The 16409-nt window shown below is 23.6% G+C and overlaps 1 protein-coding gene across 5 annotated transcripts in view; it reads left to right on the forward strand.

Moving 5' to 3' along the window:
* LOC129613562 (protein furry) overlaps positions 1-16409 on the forward strand; it is a 54820-nt gene that overhangs the window by 19420 nt on the left and 18991 nt on the right. For 3 of the 5 annotated variants that reach the window (XM_055527679.1, XM_055527681.1, XM_055527680.1), the window contains exons 8-14: positions 2549-2692; positions 4699-4866; positions 9046-9195; positions 9596-9765; positions 9837-9991; positions 10200-10310; positions 10626-10780. In XM_055527679.1, the coding sequence (XP_055383654.1) occupies positions 2549-2692; positions 4699-4866; positions 9046-9195; positions 9596-9765; positions 9837-9991; positions 10200-10310; positions 10626-10780 (1053 nt within the window). The remainder of the gene's footprint in view (positions 1-2548; positions 2693-4698; positions 4867-9045; positions 9196-9595; positions 9766-9836; positions 9992-10199; positions 10311-10625; positions 10781-16409) is intronic. The other 2 variants (XM_055527682.1, XM_055527683.1) reach the window with 1 other exon arrangement.

Here is a 16409-nt window from a genome sequence, read left to right on the forward strand (position 1 = left end):
CTGAGCAAGAATATATATATATGTCCATACCGCAGATGACTCCTTCAAGTAGTTACAAACTCCATACCAAAGTTAATATACCCTTCACGAAGTGCAGGGTATAAAAACAGAAACAGTAAAAGATATCGTAATAGTGCAGACAGAATAAACAGTTTATTTATAGCTCTTGTATTTATTTGCAAATGTATCAAAAAAAAAAATAGTCAATTACTAGATTAATGCGTGGTATTATGAGATTTTTGTTAACCAAAGCATCTAAAAGTAATTGTTTTTAACATTTTATATATGTACATACATACAAACATGATTTTAATTATGCATACACAAATCTTAAAAAAATCCTAAATAAATTTAAGAAAATGAATTTTTAAAGAAAATTTTATTCCAAATTATTTATTTTATTTATTGTTCCTTAATTTTTACCATACAAATCAAATATAAAGTTTATTTTTTGAAAGGAATGTGTTAGAGCAGTGATGAGCAACCTTCTCCCGACAAATGTTTTTTTTTGCGGCCCAACAAATTTTTTTTTTTGCGACTTAAATTAAAAAAATTAAGTTTGTTTCACTTATTCACTTTTTTACTTATTGTTTAAAAAAAAAAATTTCCCAATGACAATATTTTTTTTGGTTAAATGTTGGCTTTTCGTAGCATGCTTAATACGTACTCAGATCTTTTGTACAACGTTTTATTTTAAAACAGTCTAAAACATTTAATTCAATATACATACATATCTATTTCTTATACGAATTTTTAACTTTAGCATGGTTTGAATCGGTTAATTTTCATCAATACAAACAAAATAATAAAATAAGTTTGATAAAATTTTAAAAAATTTAAAAACCACGCTTATATAATTCTCACCAAGCAAATATTTCTATAAACTTGTCAACAAGAAGCAGTGTCAAATTTCTCATTAAAACTTTTAATACTTATTTTTATTTTTTCTTATAATAATTTTTCAATCCCTTTTTTAATAATAACATGTTTAAGTTTAAGAAAATAATTATAATATCTAAGATTACTTACTTATTACTGAAAATAGAAAATAAAACTGCTATAACTGCGGCCCGGGAAACGATTACTTTTTCTCATTTAGCCCAATTTAAAAAAAAGTTGCTCATCACTATGTTAGAGGGATAACCAGAGGAGGTTACATTTTCTGTGACTCTAAGATTCTGATTTAATTACACTTTAAAAATTTTTATAAGCTTTAAGATATTAGAAATTAAAAAATACTAGCAACTTTTTTTTTAAATTAAAAAATTTTCTACCATCACAACAAAGTCTATTTTTTTTTTTAAATTTGGTTTTGTTAATTATTTTTGCACGATTCATTTCATATTTTAATAAATACGGTTTTGTATAAATGTGTTAAAAAATTTTTTATGTTTGTTTGTACATAGCTATTTACGAAAAAAAAAAAAGAATTTAAAAATTTGTTTCATCTTGAAAAAGTACTTGGTTTTCAAAATAGCGAAATTTAAAAAAATGAAGCCTCGTTTTAAACATTTACATTTTTTGTTACTGTTTTACGAATACATACATACATGCGTGCTTATTGATGCCATAACATTAAACTTCTATACAACACACTTTACACAATGTCACTATTGTCATTTTATCATTTTGTTGAATTTAACAATTTTACTGGCAGCTCAAATTTATTGTAAAATTTCAAAAATTTTCTTTTTTTGTGTTGTTTTTTGCTTCTTTTAATGTTATGTTTTGAGGTCTTTTTTTTTTTTGTTATTACATTTTTATTTAAATCAGATTTATATAAATATAGATTTTATAAATACATTTATCAACAAGAAAGTTTTTATAAACTAACAAAAAGAAAATCAGAATCAGAGACTCGATTTTATTTATACATACTTATAACATACATACAAATGTATGTAAGTTGACAATTACAATACCATTTTAAAATTATTAGAATTTTCAATTGTAAATTTGTAAAAATTTATAAAATTATATTTGAATTAGTTTATTACAGAAATAATTATTTTTTCATTGTGAAGATTTTTAAACAAAACAAATCTTTGATTGCAATGCAAAATTTCAAATATTTTAAAAAAGAACCCGAACATTCTATAAATGGTACGGCAAAGATTTATTATTTTATTTATATTAAATTATTTAAAATAATTTAATTATAAGTATAAGAATTTCTTAATTTGTAATTATTATAAAAAATTTATTGACCTCGAGTCTCTGAATAAAATTTTACGTTAAACTCACTATGTGGGTTTACACTTAATATATACGTATATGTATTTGATTATATAATACATATATGTATATATAAATTATATAAAACGGTATTTAAAAATTTTAATTGATAATTATACAATTTATTTTATTATTTTTTTTTTTTCATTTTTTCCCCTTTTTTTATATTATTATAACATAAAAACTATTATGTAACTTAACATAATTTAAAAAAAAAATAACTATCATCAATTTATTAAATCGAACTTGAAAAAAAAAAACACAAAATCAAAATAAATTATGAATAAAAACAAAAATCCAATTAAACTAAAAGTTTACAAGATCAATCGGATACACGTTCCTTGTCTGATTCATTGGACAACATTCCATCCAATGTATTTGGTCCAGAAGGAATTGTAACAAGATTTACATTGCCGTTATCCTATGGTAGAAAAGAAGCACGTCAAAAAAGACTTGGGTAATGAAAAAAAAAAAAAACAAAAAAAAAATCAAATAATTTCTTAAAATATTTTTCATTATTCATAAAAAATTTATTTATCGTTGTCAAATTTTTAATTTCGAAAATTATACATAAACATATGATTTCGAATTTCGAATATTAAAAAATCGAATATTGATTTTCGAAAAATTAAAAAAAAAAATTCTTGTCATTGGTAAAAAAAAATCATTTGTGTTCTTTGTTATTTATTTTTTTTTATGTTATTTCAATAATTCATTCTCATGAAATGGAAGCTTATCATTATAAATAAAATATTCAAAATTAAATCATTTTTCATAAAGAATTTAAATTTACTTTATAATGTAAATGAAATATATATATAAAATTAATTGAAATTAATTGAAATTGAAAAATTAAAAATTAGCGCCCTCTATATACAGCAGTTGCAATTAACTTTATTCATTAAAAATATTTTATATATTCGAATTGTTAAAATAAATTTTGTATGTAATATCGTATTTAATTATTAAGCGATTAAGAAACTAAAAAATTAAAACAAACATTTTCATTTTCAAATAGACAAAAGGAAAACCCTAAGAGGCAAGACAATATCATATTGCAAATGATGAAGATATTGCTATTGAAGATTTGACGAAATCTGAATGGGATTAATTTCTAGAAAGAACAAATATACTATAGTGTATATCAAAGAAATATGCACAGATTTTTAAAAAATATTACATTTTCTTTTTTAAATTTTTAAACGATGATAAATTCCTGGATATTCGTTTTCATTACTTTAGAAAAAGAATAAATTGTGCAATAATAATATTTACTTAGTTCCCAATAATTATTATAATTTTTTATAAATATAGCCATAATTACGAAAATTTGTCATTAAAATTTGCACAATAAGTAGTCTTTCCTAAAAGAAAAATAAATTTAAATTAAAGTATGTAAGGTGTACGGAAATCATTTTATACAATTATAATAAACCAACTGTCAAAATGGGTATATTACTTTGTATTTACTGCACCCAATTTAATAAATTCATGCAATTTCGGTAATCATGTTATTTTTTACCACATTTAAAGCTTTAATTTTTTTGCCAAATTAAATAAATTAATTTTAAAATCTCTAATTTTTTTCCCCAAATATCATATTGTGATTTTGTAGAATTTTATCCCCCTTACTTTTAAATCGTAATCTCAATATTATTATAAGAGAAATTTAATATTACGAATTTTCAATTACATAATCTACCTTTTTTTTATAATATTACTTGTATACATTAAAAAATATTTTTTATATGTATGTATATCCCAATAATGTAAAAAAAAAATTTACTTTTAATTTTAACATTTTTGTTATTTTTTTTACATACATAATAAAATTTAAATGGTTTCTTGTTAAATATTTTTTCCAAAAAAAAAATTTTAAACTTTTCCTGTACAAATAAATATTTTGGTTCTTTTGTTAATTAATTTTTTTTTAATACAAATACAATTATAACTTAATTTTTTCCCAGGGAAAAAACCGAATATTTTTAGAGAATCTCCCCTTTCCAAAAACACAATTTTTTTCTTCTAACAATATTAAAAAAAAAAAAGCTAATTAAAAAAAAAGTTTTATAAAATAATTTTTTATAATAAAAAAAAATTACACAAAATAAATATAATAATTATGTATGTGAAAGCATGAGTGTATAACAAGACCTTATATATATATATATTTAATATATGAAATGTATGTATAAAATTTAATTAATAATATAGAAATATTATGTAAAATGTATGTATGAATCCCGCCCTCTAACAATATTAATTTATGAATGAAAATGAAAAAATTAAAAATCTCCCAATTTTTATTCATTTTACATAATTTTTAATATATTTCAATTTTTTTTTTTTTTTTGTAACCATACCATTAAAACATAACATACCATATATCATAATTTTTTTTCTTAAAACATACTTAATTAATTTAATAAACCCAAAAAAAAATATTTAATAAAATTATTCTAGTTCATCACCGGACTCATTAAATGCTGATCGTAGTGATAAATCTGCAATGGGTTCAGCATCACCTGTAGCATTATATAAATTAATTGTTAATCTTTTAAGATGTGAAGTAAATGATGTACGTGATGCAGCTGTAAATGCTTTAGGAATGATAAATCATGACGCTTTAAAGTAAGTATGACATTATTATGACATTTTAGTTTTTATTATGACATACGAGTATGTATTATATTATTATATTCTATTAAAAAATAAAAATTTTGAGAAAAATATAACAGTTACCTACTGTTATACTAAAATTTGAGAAGATCAAATTTTTATTGCATACTTTTAGGTGAATGATAAAATTCAAAAGAAATTATTTTTATTATTTTTCTTTTCTAATTAATGGTCTAAAAACCTTTACTTTTTTCTTTTATTTCAAAATTCAGTGAAGCTTATAATTTTCAAGAAACGAGTTGTCAACACATAGTTAAAATTATTCCAATTTTGATTAGCGATAATTTGGAAGGCAATGATTGTAGAAGAAACAGTTTTTTTTGTATAAAAAGTTTTTGGTTTTTTTTTGTTTGAACAATTAATTTGTTATTTTGTCATACACTGGTAAAACAACAGAAATTTATTCATTTAGTTATTATACTACATTAAACAAAGCAAGTCAATATATTTCTGCTTTTTTCGTAAATTGAAAACATATTTATTAAACGGTTTAATTATGAATTGCCAAATTACAATTTAGCGTGCTTAAAAAGCGAATGGAAAGAATATGAGCCGGTCGTAATAATTTTAAGTTCAATTTTGAACAGTAAAACTACAATTAAATGTGAAGAACATATTTCTTAACTTATTTTCAACAAAGTTTTGAGCAAATTTTTACGCTTTAAAATTTACACTTTCAAAATTAAGAATTGATAAAAATTAAATTGATTTTAAAAATTTCTTTTTTATTTTCTTTTTAAAATTAGAATTTTTTTTCTTCTAAAATCTAATAACTCGTATTGTATGTCTAGCCCCATATAATCCTTAAAATTTTATTTTTAGATGTAAAAAATAATAACATGAAGAAAGTATTAGTCTTCAAAAGTGTTAAATAATAATTTATAAAATTTAAAAATTCCAAAATTCCATTTTTTTTTTTTTTAAATACAATAATGTAAATTAAATCCTGTTCTAATTTGATCCAGGTTAAGATCTAAAAATACATACTAATCGAAAATTCATTTGCATATTATATAAATAAAATTGTTTTAAATATTCAATACATACATACATAATTTTAAATTAATCTTTCAATATGCGTGTAAATTTTGGAAAATTTTAGTTTTTCTTAAATTTGTTTGGTTTAAACTATTTAGAAAGAAACAAAAAACAAAATAAAAGCCATAATCCTTTAATGACATTTTCTATGTCGATGTCAAGGACAAAAACTTCTAAATGACATTGATAAATTTACTATAGACACTATGAAACAAGGTTTTTGGATTCAAAATAGGTACAAGAAAAGCAAAAAAAAAAAAAAACGTTGTGAAAACTTTTCCAATGAAATTAAAAGTCAAATTTTTTTTAATGATAAAAGGTCAATGATAAAGAATCGTTCTCGATTTTTTAATGTTATTTTAATTACGTATATGTATATGAAAATTTTATTAAAAAATTAAAATCGCAAAATGCCATTTTATAATTAAATTTTAATTGCCAAGTTCCAAAATTGTTTCCACTTGTCTGATGGATGATTTTTGATAAAACTTTTTTTCTTTTTCGAAATCAGTTTAAGCTCGTCGTCCCGTTTTTGTTTTTGTGCATTAAAGCTCAAAGAAATTTTTTTGTGCATGAAAAACAAAAATAAAAGAATGCAAAAAATAAATTAAGTTTTTTTCTTTTTCGTTAAACAGCCCTCATAAAAAATTTTCATACAATTTAAGTTTGTTCTATGTGAGTTTATTATAACATTTATTTTCCCCATCTAAACGTCGGATACCTTTTCATTTGACCGCAAATCATAAGCAATATCTACATTGATTTGAGCTACTATGAAGTACAGTCTTTTTTGGACCTCTAAGTAAGAAGTTTTTTTTGGGCATTGTTGAGAATTGTTCCCAAAATCTTTTCTCAGCGTTATCTTACAATGACATCTTCTTTAAGAGTCCTGCATCAGGAGTGTTACTTTCTGACCCTTCTTCTGGGAATGTTTGGTTGTAACAACTGCGCAGGTTCTCAACTTTTCTAGCATTTTCTTGTATTCTCTGGCCTCTTCTGGGGACATGTCATTCTGGAACGGATTCTCCGTAAGACATGGCTACGGCAAGAATGTAATTTTAGTCATTTCAATCACCTTTCTATTCCCCGCCATTACCGGAATTCACCATGTGGAGGTGACAGTGCAATTTTGAGTCCCCTACTTTTATAACAACAAATGTATATTGTTGCACGGCACAATTTGTGTATGGCGCTGCGCTAATACGAAATTTTTGACAATTACATGTCTCATATCGTGTTCATTAAATTTTTGCACTATATTCAATATAGCAATTTAACACGTTATGGTGCAAGTTTAAAATTTAAAACTATTTTAATAAAGAAATTTTTATTTACATAAGAATTTTTAATTCATACTTCAAACCATACTCAAATAATTTTAGTGTTGCCAAATTACACAATGTAATTATGATATTATTGCGTTACATTATTAAAAGCAAACCAACTTCGATTGCAAAAAAAGCGAAAACCATTATTACAACAACTTCATTTTATCAAAACAAGAATATTATACTATTATAGTATAATATAATTTTTTTTAAGAATAAAACATTATTTTATGTAAATTTTACTTTTAAAAAAACTCTTATCCTTTTTATTACCTTTTTAAGAACAAAAAATGGTAATGTAATTTTTGATGGATAAAACTAGCCACATTAATGAATTTAGTTGTATAATTATTATACCTGTATAATACTAAACTACTTTTATATAATGAAAATAACAAAGAAAATGAAATTGAAATAATTTGTGCTAGAAAATAATAAGATATAAGTAAATTTATGAAATTTCTACAATATTTAACCTGTTAAGAGATTATGTCGTATATATGCGTCAATTTCAAAAGTTCATTTTTCAGTTAATGTCGTATATGTGCGTCACGCCGAAAAAGAAAATTGTAAATAAAATTTCGTAATTATGCGTCTTCGCTTGAAATTAATTCAGCACAGTAAATCGAGCTGTCTAAGAAAAATTAGTCGGTTAACAGGTTAAAATAGTTTCACTAAAAATTTTACATACAAATTGGTTTTCGAAAATTATATTATACAAATACACATACATATATGATATTCATTTATTTTCTCCTAACTTAGTCAATTAAATAACCAGATACAGGATCCCGTCTTTAACATCGTTTTTTCGTTTCCTCCAAAAAGATATGCAATGAGAGAGAATTACGTTAATAAAAGTAATGTAAATAAAGAATCACTCTTTCTAAATAGTATTTTTAAACAACTGAAATTGTTTTAGGACAATTTTCTGAATTGACACATCTTTATCAAAGTTAACAAAGAGTGAAATTCATAATACCTTTTATAATTTCTTATTTTTATTTGATTATAAAAATGAAAGTATATCATCATAAAAACTCTGACATAATTGAAGGTAACATGATGTTTAACTTGTGTTTGTAATTTTTGTTATATTGAAAAGTTAATGGATAATTTAGTAAAAAAAAGAAAATATTGAAAAGTACTAAAAGAGCAACAATAACAATAACGAGGCAAAATAGGGATAATGAGTTTGTAATTAAAAGTAAAACACAAAATACTTTTTTCTTTTTCCCTTTTTTCTATATCTTATTGACCCTGACGTTTAATTTTTTTTTTTATCGTAATTTTGCGTCCATTTTTTAATGAAAGTACAAAAAGAGTAAAAAACTGAAAAAAAAAACTATAAAATATTAGAAAAACCGTGAAGTGGCTTACCATGCGATCCCCCTTAATATACATATATTCTGTTATGCCATATCATATTTATATTTTTTCTCTGGTTTTAAGTTAAGATTTATATCTTTTATTGGTCTCTGTAGTTGATAATGTACTAGCTACAAATATTCAAAATATAGTTTTTATTCAAGTTAATTAATTATAGTCAAGTAAATGAACTTTTAACATTAAAAAAATTCCTGGAAATATAAAGGTATTGAGAAGAAATCATTTATATTTCAGATTCATTTTTCATAATTCAATTATGAAAATTAATATTTAGCATTAATTATTTATTATACTATTGTGTCTAATTTTGTTTAATTAGAATTTTATACATTATTATTAATATGTATTATTAAAAACATTTTTTTTATGCTTTTAGGGATCTAATGGAGGAATTAGTTGTATATATTAGAGAGGCTGTGGATAGAAAACAAGAGAATATGAGAAGAAGAAGGAGACGTGATGCATTACGATTACAGTTGGTTCGTGTATTAGAAAAAATTGCTGAAAATGGTACATTTGGTGTTAGGTAAGTACAATTTTGAATTAATTTAAGATCATTTTAACAAACTGATATGATAATTAAATTAATTCAACTCTTAATTTAAATATTATATTCAAAATTCAATTTTACATTACAATTTACATTAATTAAAAAATTAGAGAAATGAATTTTATTTTAAATTCTAAACTTAATACTTGTACTTAAAAATTTTATAATTTCATAATTTCACAGAAGATGGAGCATTAAATGTCTAAAAAAAAAATAACATTCTAACCCTTTGACAAAATTTTGACAAATACCTACTAATAACAAATTGTACTTTTTAGTTTAAGAATGCTGAATGATAAAATTATTTTTCGATTTGTAAATTTTAATTTAGATTAATTTCATTGATATTAATATTCTTTCAATATTTTATTTGCAGTACATGTGTTCTTGAGCGTGATACAATGTCTTTACATCCAACTTTTGTTGAATATATTGAAGGTGCTCGATTATATTTAGAAGCTGAAACTGATAAAGATAATGCAAATATACGAGAAGTTAAAACACATTTTTGTAATTTTATAAGAAAAATGATAAAAAATTTTTCACGTAAGTAATTTTTTTTCTTAAATATTTCTTTATCTTTTCATATAAGTTAATTTTATTTTTATCATTTTTAGTTGAATCCTGTGTTACATTATTATCTCGTGATATAAAACGAAATCTATTTAATTTATTTGCAACATGGAGTGGAAATTTTTCTAAACCTTTAGGAATATCATCACAAATCGGTAATACAACTGAAGAAGAAAAATTACAATTTAGTGCTTTACAAGTAAGTTCATAAAAATTTACTTGTTACTCATACTATATACTCATACTATATCATTATTCATTACTCATATTATATAATAATACTGATATAATCACACAATTAGATTATTCTTGATTATTCAAGAATTATTATTTTAAGTTTAATTTTAAAAGTAGAATGAAATGTTAAAATATTCATACATTGATCATTGATTTTTTCTTGTTTGTAGGCAATGTCGGCACTTCTATGTTGTGGTCCTATATTTAATTCAAATCATTTATCTGAGGACGGTATCATTTATAAATGGTTAGACTTATTATTAACATCAAGAGAAGAAAAAGTGAGTAAAATAAATTAAACTCATTTATGATGGTGCGCCTCTGTTCTCATATCTTCTTATCTGTAAATAACCTGAACGTAAAATTTGATTTGCAAATAATGATAACCACACTTGTTCTTATTGTAAAATGTTATTTTGCTTATACTTTATTATTTATTATTTTCTTTTTTGTGCAATTTAAAAATTTTGTAAATTGTAAAATCTGTAAATTTTTGTTAACCTTATAAATCTGCCTAAAAAACGTCAATTACTTTTTAACATAATAAATTATTTAATTGTTTTTTTTTTGTATTATGGTTTTTAAAAAACTCTTAGATTTATCAATTGGCTCGTGATACAGTTGTAGTATTATTGGAATCCAATCCTGATATTGGTCAATTATTAGAATGGGTTATTGATAGATGTTACACATCTGTGCCACGCGAAGCTGATGCATGTTTTCTTTCATTAGCATCAATATTTAGTGCAAGGTAAGTTAACAATTATTTCAAGCATTCAGTTTCTATTCCATTAATGAACCGTAAAAAAATATTTATATTTAATTTTACCACATTTATTATTAATGCTCTTATACAATATAAAATTTATTTAGAAAATATTTTCAAGTTCAATACACATTAAATACATTGTACATATATAAAATCAAAAAGTTTATATTAAATTTTTTGAAAAAAAAAAAAACTAAAATTTCAAATCAATCATTTTTGTAAAATAATATATTAATATTAAAAAAAAAAATAAAAAGAAAAAAAAGGGGTCTAAAAACCCACTGTCTAGACCATTTAAAATTACATTTTTATATTCGTTTCTTGACATTTGAACCGGAAACAATAGAAAATTTTATTTAGTGGCAAAAGTTTGAAATATGATAAACAAGAAAAATATCAAATATTCAAAATAATAATAATATAATTTTTGGGGGGCAAAAAGAAAAAAAAATGATGAAAAGTAGATATCGTAAGAGGAGAAGCATTGCATCTAGTAGGACTAGAAAAATAAAACTCCAAAATTGCAAAAAAAAAAAATCTAATAATCAAAGAAAGCTCAAATAAATCAAAATAAATATTATCTATGTATGTATATTCAAAAGAAGGTTATTTGAAGAAATTTTCAAAGTACGTTCAATAAAAAAAAAAGTAAATTTTCTTGTTCTCCTTTTCTAGAACCTCCTGAATTAATTTTTAAATTTTCATAGAATCAATGGCAAAAATGTTTAATGGAAGCCCATTATGTGAAATTTATTTGACAAACTTCGAATTTATTTATTCTATAATTATAAATATTTAAAATACTAAATAAATAATATTTTTACTAAAATAAAAAGAAAAACTTACATAGCAACATCGAACAAAATTTTAATTTTTAACTTTTACAAAATATTAAATTATTCTTAAATATATGAAAAAAGGATTTTCTCTATTAATAAAATTATGAGGTTCAGTGTGCCTTTTTTCATTTAAATTAAGGTTATTCTACTATTTTCTTCAAATATCTTACATTTTGATTTCAAAAAATAAGCATACAAACACAATAACAAAAGTATTTATTTTTATAAATATTATGGTATGTATAACGAAATCCTTATTATCCTTTTTTCATAGAAATTTTAGCTTATTAAATAAAAAAAAAAATAAGGACTTCGAAAAGAAATCAGTGGCCTCAAACACAAACCGCCTAACTCGAGTTAAGACAAAAATGAGATATGTTTACCAGCGAATTCTCCGCTTTGAGTTTCATATGCTCACAAAATTTGGTGGTTCTACGACTGTTGTAGCCGGAGTTATTGTCGAATTCACACATGACCTAACTCGAAATGGTAGCTATGTGCACTTGCACTAACCGCCTATTTCGAGTTAGGAGCAGAAAACATCTTTTTTATGTTTTTGACAAACCACTTATTTCGAGATAGGCTATTGTTGCAAATCAATATTGGTGACATTTTTTTTTTCATATATGAATTTTTATAACCGCTTATCTCGAGTTAAGCTTTTGTTGCAAAATTAATTTTGAGTTTTTTTAAATACTAACTCGACATAAGCGATTTGTGTAAAATAATAATTGGTGGTTTTTTAAACTCATCTCGAGTTAGGCGATTATTGCAAATACAATTATATTCCAAAAGGCTTCTTATGTTGAGTTAGGTTTTTATAACGCGTGCAAATAAGAACCAAAAATCAAAGTTAAGCGTTTAGTGTTCGAAATAATACATAATTAGTATAGAATATTTTTTAGTTTTTTATAATAAAAAATATTTTATAACGCTTAACATATTATTTTATGTGATATATAGTGTAGGTACTTTATGTCCATGGTTTAAAACTTGTTCACTATAGTTAAAATTAAATCTTACATTCAGCGACAAGTAAGATAGTTGTATTTTTTAACCCAAAATATAAAACATCTGCAGAAGTTACCTGCATTATTAATGCTCTAATTACCCAAATATCCCATGTTTAAGATTTGAATTTTTTTATTTAACAATAATAATCTTGTAGGTCATTTCGTGATTTACCTGCGACAAATGTTTTTTTCAATTGACGGAGTTCCCATGTTAAAATGACACGTGGCTAGCTACCTGATGGTAGATTGTTTTGCCTTTGTGGTCTAACATAATTGTATTATTAAACAAAGTGTTGTCTTATTACGCCCTTGTAAAACACATGTTATTAGGAAGATAAAATTTTTGTGTTTAACAAGAGTTTTTATTTTAATTATTGTATTACAAAGCAATACTTTTATTATACACTAGTAAAACACATTTTGTTAGGAAATTCAAATTATTATAATATGCAAGGGTTTTCAATAAATAAAATTGTTGCATCTGGGAATAACAATATTTTGTTATACTTTTTATTACTCATTTCCGTAAGATTAAATTTCTTCGATTTTCAAATATTTATTATATTTTTGTTATTTCGAAGGAAGTATTTTTTACAAAGACAGTTATTTATTATTGTTTTTAAATGTGCTGATGTTGGAAATTGTTAAATAATGCAAAAATTATCCAATATAAACTTTATTCACGCTTAATAAATGTACATTAAAAAATTTGGAACTTGCTAGGAGAGCTGAGATGATTGTGGCGGATGTTATAGGTATTGCAATATATTTGAAACTAGCATAACGGATTCAAAGTGTTTTAAAGCATAGAAATTAGCGAAACTGGTCCTATAGTAAATAAACAAGTATTTACACAACAGATCTTACTTTGAAAACCGAAGTTAATACAGTTTTGAAAACCGCAATTGACTTTGGTCGTGGTGACTGTATTAACGATCCTGATTTTAAAATTGACAACATTCAAAAGCAAGTTTTCGAGTCCTATTGGGCATGTGAACATATCTGTAGAGATAAAAAAATATGAAAGGCTTTCTACTTTTATTCTTTTAAGAAAAATCCTTTTACAATTTGCCGAACGGTTAGAAAAATTCGCTTCATCTTTCGCGACCGGGCTTCCTGAATGCACTCAAGTACATGAACGCTCGAAACTGACTCGTGGTCAATTTGTATGGAGTCTTAATTGAAAAGTAAATGCTGACAACTAAAATAAAAATGTCGAGCAAACTTACAATATTCTTTGTTTATTTGATAATCAAATACTCATATACTCTATGATAGGAGAGCAAATTCCGAACCAATTTACTTTGCCACAACTTTTTACGGAGATCTATATACTTTTTACGGCAGAACTTAGAGAAAAACTGACTCACAAACCATTCTCTATATGTAATTAATAATACGTCTCCAAGATTTAATTGTCACAAGTATCGAATTATTATTTTCTATACTAGTTCGAGTTCACTATCAAATTTGACTTTTCATTACAGTAGTTGTAATGACTCACACTCGATTTCAGTTTGCTTTCGATTTAAAAATTTTAATTAATTCGCATTTAGTATCATTATGAACAAGTAAGGAAGTCATATGGACTATAGTACATAAATAAAATAACAAACACAAAACTCATAAACTCATTTTAGAGATTACTTTATGTGCTCATTTTTACAATAATGTAACAACTTTGTCAGATCCGTTGCACAATGAAGCCTTTTTGTAATTGAATTACCTTTTGAAATTCTCTTAAGTGGAAAGAGTCGCACCACAGATTTCAAAAAATTGACTTCCAAAAATATTTTACAAGAGCAGTTTATACAAAGATTTTTTATATTTTAAGACGAGGTGTTAACTAGTTAGATTTTCAAGACATGCTCCAAATTGAAGAAGAAGAGAAAATTAGTACCAAAAAAGAAAAACTTAGAGTACTTGATGCAATTTATTGATCCTTTGGTTCACAAATTTTACAAAAAGATTAAGACTGGAGATTTAGCAGATACTCATCCATATTTAGTTGGAGAATCCGAGAGAGAATAAAAGATACTGTCACCTTTCTTAAATTTAATGAAAAAATTATTTTTAAACTTTTAGAAATAATTTTTACTTGAAGTTTATTCATTTTTTACCTCAATTTATGTTTTTAATGACAATGATTTGAAAAAAGAGTGAAAAATCAAATAACCTAAAAATAATATATATATTTCTTCCCTTTTTAGTATAACTTAAGTCACCTAAAACCATACCTTCAGTTTTGCAACAACAGCTTAAGTCGACTTAAGTTTGACGAAAATGCAAAAGTAATTTTTCACAAATCGCCTAAGTCGAGTTATGCTTTGCAAAGTGCTTTTTATAAATTTTGTATAACCGCCTATCTCACTTTTTTCATAATTATGAGAATACTATTAGTTGTTTTACTTCAGATTGTGAGTTAATCGCTTAATTTTTTAATTATCTTTCAATCAAAAAAAAAATTGGTTCAAAAAACTTCACAACTTTTTTCAAAATTTAATTTAAAGTTTAAAATGCATTTATCTCGAAATCACTAAAACAGACTTAAGTCGTTTGTGCTTGAAGCCACTGAAATCATATAGTTACTTTTCTTTCAATTCGTGTTATTATAGTAGAAGTTCAAAATGTTTTGAATATTGGGAACAAATTTTAGTATTGAATAAATAAATTAATTTATTTTTATCATAATTTTAATTTTATTTTATTTGTATATTAAATTGTATATTAAAATTGGTTTTTTTTTTTTTTAATTTTTATTGAAATGATAATTGCTGATCTAATGCTTACGAGTCATTTCCCGAGTATATAACACTGTGAATGTGTTATACAACTCCAAGTATATATAACATTCCAAACTACACAAATCTAGGAGTCAAGTATTGTTATGAACGTTTAGAGATTGCGTTATATTCCAATATATATGGAATGAATATGAACAGTTTTTAATGTACACAAACTATTAAACTATTCTAAAGTAATAAGGTGTAATCCATAATGTAAGATGCGCATCAGATTCATTTGATATTATTAATTTTAATCGATATTGCAGTTAACAAGAGCATTGTAACTTTTAATATTTTCAACAGATGTCTATATTTTTATAGTGTAACCATAATAATAATGTAAAAAGTAAATATTGCATAATTAGTAATGGCAGTTGCTTGTCGTATTATTAAAATTTTTTAAAAATTTGGAAAATTTTGAAAAGGATAAGCTAATTTTATTTAATGAAATAACATTTAAGTAAAATACCAAAATCGATACTTTGACTAAAGCAATTGCCAACCGGTTTCATGAAAAAGTTGTATACAAAAGTAGATATGCAAGAAAAAAATTTCAGCAATTTAATGTTGAATACCGGTTGGTGACTGTCAGAAGCAAAAATGTTGTCGGCCGGCATTTTGAATTTACCGATTACATCTATAAAATGTTTTATACTCTAAAGAATTGAAAACACGCAATATTTTAATAATTTTTACATATATAACATTATATATTACCTGTTATATAACATTATATATAACAGTAGGTATTTTTATTTTCTTGTATATTCTTATTACACCAAAATCAAAATAACTTATTAATGAAATCGAGACTATTCTGTTTATTTGTTTAGTAGAACAATATGTAAACTGAGTTTCATAAAACTCAAGAATTCTTTTTTGATAAATCTTTTTAAATCTAAACTTAACAAGAGTTATAATTTGACAAATTGACATCAATAATAATAATAAAATTATAAAAAAAAAATTCATA

This window comes from Condylostylus longicornis, unplaced genomic scaffold, assembly GCF_029603195.1.
Source record: "Condylostylus longicornis isolate FDR11 unplaced genomic scaffold, ASM2960319v2 ptg000084l, whole genome shotgun sequence".
Lineage (NCBI taxonomy): Eukaryota > Metazoa > Arthropoda > Insecta > Diptera > Dolichopodidae > Condylostylus > Condylostylus longicornis.